We start from the raw sequence: 5,773 nt of genomic DNA, 5'->3' as shown, positions 1-5,773 counted from the left end.
TATACGAACTATAGGGGATGGGGGTATAGGGGATGGGGGTATAGAGACTATAGGGGACCAGGGTATAGGGGATATGGGGGACAGGGGGAACACAGGACTGTAGGGGACAAGGGGGTATAGTGGATGCAAGGAATGCAGGGGCCCTATAGGGGATAGGGGGTATAGGGGCTGCAGGGGGCCTATAGGGGTCTGGGTGGGCTATTGGGGACAGGGGGGTATAGGGGCTGGGGAGGACGCAGGGGATATAGGGGAAGGGGAGCTATAGCGATCAGGGGGCATCGGGAACAGAGGGGCACAGGAGCTGTAGGAGAAGGGGGACTATAGGGGACAGGGGCATGACAGGGGCTATAGGAGATGAAGGGAGATAGGAGACTGTGGGGATGGGGGACAGTGAGGCTATGTGGATGGGGCCTATAGCGGATGGGGGCTATAGGGCATGGGGGGGGGCTAGGGGGCTATAGGGGATGGGCAGCATGGAGGCTATAGAGGACAGGGCTAGGGGGGACTATAGGCGATGGGAGGCATAGGAGAGGGAAGTACAGGGCCTATAGGGAATGGGGGATAGAGGGGAAGGGGTACAGGGCACCATGGGGAGGATATAGGGTATGGAGGATATAGGGAATGGGGCTATGGGCGCTATAGGGGAGGCTGGTGTGGGTCCCTAAGGGACGTATAGTGGATGGGGGACACAGGGAGTTGTTGGGGCTATAGGGGATGGGGGGCTATATGGCAAGGGGGCTATGGGGGACTTGGCAAGGGCACATATGGGGGCTATAGGGGTGTACAATGATGGGGATGCACTGCGGTTTAGGAGGGGTTACAGAGGGGGTATGGCAGTGCATGGGGACATATGGGGTGCATACGGCGTGCCTATGCATGGTGATAGGGGGACGTATGGGAGCGTACTGAGGTACATGGGGGTATGGAGAGCTATAGGGGAGTACAGGGTGTGGGATGTATGGCGGGCATGGGGCCAAGGGGGTGTGTGGGGGTGCCTAGGGTTTACATACAGGTGCACAAGGTGTCTGGGGGTATATGGGGATGTATAGGAGTGCATAGGGCAATGCATGCAGGTGTATGACAATGCACGGAGGACTGCATGGGCATGTCTATAGAGGTGTAGAGGGGCACAGAGGGGCTCTCCGGTCTGTATAGAGATGTATAGGGGATTGTATCAGGGTCCATAGGGGAGTGTAAAGCAGCATATGGAGTGTTGTATAGGAGCACGTGAGGTATAGGAGCATGCAGGGGTGCATAGGGGCATCTATAGGCATGTGGAGAGATGCAGGGGCAGCTATAGGTGCACATATGCACATCTATATGTGCAGGTGTGTATATCTGGGCATACACAGGGCCACCTATAGGCCCTATACATCTATAGGTGCCCGTCCCGTCTATAGGTGGGGCACCTATAGGTGCCTGCAGTGTGACACTGTGTGCAATCCGCATATATATAGGGGTTGCCCTTAAAGATGGGGGGGCGTAGTGCCTGTATAGCACTGCTATAGCAACTGGGGATGGTGTTGCCATGGCAACACATCCCCCAGTGCTATGGGCTCACAGGGTGGGGGGGTCGTTAATAAGACCCCTCATTAATGAGCCCTCTTGTTAATGCTTCTTCCCCCCCCCCAGCACCACCACCGAGCCCCCGCTGAGACCGCCCTCCTGCTTGTGACTCCTGTGGCACCACTGGTAGGACCCAGCTGGGGGGGGCTCATTAATTAATTAGCGAGGGAAGGGCTAATTAAGAGCCCCCCCCCACCCAAAGCTCCGGTATGCGGGTGACACCGTGCCAGGCCACCTTGGTGGGGGCCATCGGCCTCAACCTCCTCGTCCTCTACTGCGCCTGGAGGGGACCAGGGGGGTCTCCCCCCTCCTGCCGTCCCCCCCGCGGTGTCCCTGGCATCACTGTCCTTCTCCGGGACTTCGAGGACTTTGAGAACGACCTGGCAGGGACGGCCCGATCCTTCGCCTCTTTACCTGTCCCGGTGCTGGTGGCTGCTGAAACGGCACCGTATCCACCAGTACCGTTACCGGCAGAGGTTGGCCTGTTACCGCTGCGTCCTGTGGCTGACCGACCCCCGCCGTTGGCGCATCCTGAGCTCCACATCCGCACCCGCCATGTGGCTTTGGTCCCGGATGGCACCCGCGCTGTCCCCGGATTGCTGGAACGTATGCGGGATGCACTGGAAGAAGGTGCCGGTGACACTCGGTTGGTGGCGGCACCGGTGGGATCAGTGCCGTTGCGGTGCCTGGAGCTGAGGTTGGAACCGCAGGCGTGGACGGCGCGGTATGGCCCCAGTGCACCGGGGGTTTGCCAGGCGGTAGAGGGAACAGCGGTGCTGCTACTTCGCACCCGCGACCTCTTCGCTCTCCCCTTCCCCTTGGCGCGACCAGTGCCCACTGCGCTCTTCATCCAGGCAGCGTTCCGGGGCTGGGGGCTGCGGTTGATGCCGGCAGCATTCCCGGCTGCTCGCCGACCTCCCATCTCCCCCCATGGCCGCTGGAAAGCCGAAAACCTGGCGGAAACCCGACAACGCCGGTTGATGCACGACCTTGGCATCAAACGGGAGGTGCTGGCGGACGGGCGGGAGCGCTGGTACGGCTGCGGCAAGGAGACGGCGCGATGCTTTGGCACGGTGCACGCCCGTACCCCCCAGTACCTCCTTGCTGGGCGGTGGACCCCCCCATGCTGCCTAAGGGCACTGCGGGAAACCGCCCGGCACGTAGCCAGGATCCTGGAGGCCACTGGCGTACGGTACTGGTTAGAGGGGGGGTCGTTACTGGGGGCTGCCCGCCTCGGGGACATCATCCCTTGGGATTATGATGTGGATTTGGGAATTTACCGGGAAGATGTGGGTAAATGCCGGTGGCTGGCGGCGGCAGCAGCAGGGGAGCCGGTGGAAGACACTGAGGGTTTCCTTTGGGAGAAGGCAGCAGAGGGAGACTTTTACCGTGTCCACTACAGTCGGAGCAACCGGTTACACGTGGACCTGTGGCCCTTTTACCCCCGCGGGGGGGTGATGACCAAGGACACCTGGTTGGGGCACCCCCAGGACATGGAGTTCCCTGAAAGTTTCCTCCGTCCCCGGGTGCCGATGGCTTTTGCTGGTTTCACTGCCATGGCACCCAACAATGCCCGTGCCTTCCTCGAGCTGAAGTTTGGGCCGGGAGCCATCGAAAACCCTGAGTACCCCAACCCTGCCATCAAGCGCCTGGGGCAGGACTGAGGGGGGGGACAGGATGTGTCCTCAAGGGGGTCCATCCCCCGCCTCATGACAATAAACCCTCCTGTAACACCCATGGGGCTCCTTTGCGCCAGTCTCACCCCTGGGTGACACCCATTGGGTACTCTGGGAGTCCCTCTGCCACCCTGATCCATCCTGGGGTCCCTATGCCATCCTAGGAGGTCCCTCTGGGCCACCCCTCGGGACCCCCATCTACCCTGGGGGTCCCTCTGCCACCCTAGCTGTCCCCAGCCACCCTGGGGGTTCCCAGGAGTCCCCAGGGGTCCCTCAGCCATCATAGGGGTCCCCCCAGCCATCCTTAGCCCCCACCAAAGGGGCTCCCCAGCCACTCTGGGGGGTCTCTCTGTCACCCTACCTGTCCCCAGCCACCTTGGGGGTACCCTGAGCCACCCCCAGGGTCCCCACTTAGGCCCAGGAGTCTATCCATCCTGGTGTTCCCCCCAGCCATCCCTGGGGGTCCCTCTGCCACCCTACCTGTCCCTGGGTGCCCTGAGGGTCCTCTGGGCCACCCTCAGGGTTCCCAGGAGTCCCTGGTTAACCTCGGAGGTCCCCGCAGCTGCCCCTGGGGGTCCCTCTGCCACCCTACCTGTCCCCAGCCACCTTGGGGTACCCCAATAGCCCTTAGCACCACCCAACGTCCCTTGGGCCAGCCCCTGGGGTCCCCATCCCTCCTACGGGTCCACTAGAGTCCCTGGCCACTCCCCCCAGCAGGGACAGGGCCATGGACAGAGGCAGAGGAGCAGGAAGGGGCTGGATGTGGGGGGACAGTGACCCCCTGCCCCACACTGACCCAGCTGTGGGGGGCCTGGCTGAGCCCCCCCACCCCCAGTGGGGCAAAGGAGTTGGGGGGGGGGCTTGTGGCCCCGCCCATTTTGTGCCAAAACAGAGGCAGTTCTTCCCCCACTCCCCGACAGGTATGGGGGCTCTGGGAAATCGCAATCACGTTTATTCACAACACGATGACGGGTACATGGAGAAGCAGGGGGGAGGGCGACAACACACACAATACCAAGACCCCCACGCTGCCCCCCGAGGGGCTCCAAGGGGGGGGGGGGGGAGGGCGGGGGGGGGGGGTTTGGTCCCAGCTCACTCCAGTGACTGCAGCATCAGGAGCTGCTTGAGCACCTTGGTCTGGCTCGTCTCCCGGATCTCCCCGGCCAGGAACATCTCATCCACCACTGTGTAGACCTGCGGCCGGGCCCCAGCGGCGTAAGGGAGCATCCCCAGACCCCCAGGACTCCCCCACATGGGGTGGGGGCTCCCCCAAACTTCTCCCCCCTCCAGGGCAGGAGGGGAGTCCCTGACACCCCTTTCCTCACCTTGTAGAAGTTGAAGACCAAGTCGAGCTCACAGACGTTGTGAAAATATTCATTGAGGACCTGTGGGAGGGAGGAACAGGCAGGATGCGGCCCAGTGATAAGGAACCGGGGAGCGGTGCAGTCGTTAGCGCAACCACATTAATTAAAAGCCAAGGAGCGAGGAAAAGGGGGGTGGGGAGTCGCCTCACCTCCACGAAGTTGTGGATGGCTTCAAGGTAAGCCAGATTGTTGTCGGTGACGTCAACGCAGATGCAGAAGTAAAGCCCTGCATAGCGTCGGTAAATGATCTTGAAGTTGCGGAACTGGAAGGGAGGGGGACACACACATAAAAAAGGGGAACTGGGAGGACTGGGAGGAGCAGGATGCAGCCAAGCACAGCCGCATGCTTCGTCCCCACTGGTGAAAGCCACAGCACTCAGACTCGAGGCTGCTCCTGGAGCTCCAGACTCATCTCCTGGATTGGGAGGGAGGGGATTTGGGGTGAAATTGGAGCCTTTTGGGGCTGTTACCTCCACAAAATTGGTGTGTTTGGCGTCGCGGACGGTGACGACAGCGTGGACCTCCTCGATCAGCTTCTGCTTCTCATCATCATCAAACTGCATGTACCACTTGGCCAGGCGGGTCTTCCCGGCCCGGTTCTGGATCAGGATGAAGCGGATCTGCACCGAAGGGGGGGCAAAATAGAGGAGTTGGGGGGGGCAGAGCCAGGTTTTGGGAGTTCCCTCCCCCCATCCCCTTTTTTGGGGGTATTTTCTGCCCCCCCCCCAAATGTCTCCCTATAGGGACCCTGTAAAGTACACCTCCCCGGCTGCTCTGCCCTATGGGGCACCCTGGTCCCCCCCCAAAGGGTCACTATAATGGGGCACACTATGGGGTCGTCCCCCCCCGAGCTGCCCCAATAGCCCTTCCCTAAGGGGTGCCCTACAGGACCCCCCTCAACCTGCCCTGCCCTACGGGGGTGGGGTGTCCAATACCCGCCCCCAAGCCACTCCCTATAGGAACACTATAAGGGGCCACACTGTGGACCCCCCCCCAAGCCACCCCTCTCCACGGGGCACCTCAGTACCCCCCCCTCCCCCAGTAAAGACTCTACAATGGGGCGCCCTATAGGGAACCCGCCCGACCGGACACCCCAATATCCCTCCTCCAAGGCCTTCCCCCCCCTTGCAGACAGCGTCAGGGGGAGCCCCCGGCCCCCCCCCACGC

At 61.8% G+C, this 5,773-nt stretch overlaps 2 protein-coding genes across 2 annotated transcripts in view; one reads left to right on the top strand and one right to left on the bottom strand.

Moving 5' to 3' along the window:
* The first annotated feature begins 1,775 nt into the window (after positions 1-1,775).
* Positions 1,776-3,230, top strand: FKRP (fukutin related protein). Its single transcript, XM_010567216.1, has one exon. It carries the CDS (start codon positions 1,776-1,778, stop codon positions 3,228-3,230), a length of 1,455 nt encoding a protein of 484 aa, XP_010565518.1.
* A 971-nt stretch (positions 3,231-4,201) lies between these two features.
* AP2S1 (adaptor-related protein complex 2, sigma 1 subunit) overlaps positions 4,202-5,773 on the bottom strand; it is a 1,691-nt gene continuing 119 nt past the window's right edge. Inside the window, exons 2-5 of the mRNA XM_010567215.1 lie at positions 5,077-5,226; positions 4,756-4,869; positions 4,568-4,627; positions 4,202-4,436 (exon numbers count right to left, since the gene is read on the bottom strand). Coding sequence (XP_010565517.1) covers positions 4,335-4,436; positions 4,568-4,627; positions 4,756-4,869; positions 5,077-5,226 — 426 coding nt within the window. The 3' untranslated portion in view covers positions 4,202-4,334. The remainder of the gene's footprint in view (positions 4,437-4,567; positions 4,628-4,755; positions 4,870-5,076; positions 5,227-5,773) is intronic.

This window comes from Haliaeetus leucocephalus, unplaced genomic scaffold (genome assembly GCF_000737465.1).
Source record: "Haliaeetus leucocephalus isolate CR32 unplaced genomic scaffold, Haliaeetus_leucocephalus-4.0 Scaffold227, whole genome shotgun sequence".
NCBI lineage: Eukaryota > Metazoa > Chordata > Aves > Accipitriformes > Accipitridae > Haliaeetus > Haliaeetus leucocephalus.
This window is presented reverse-complemented; position numbering and strand designations above follow the sequence as displayed.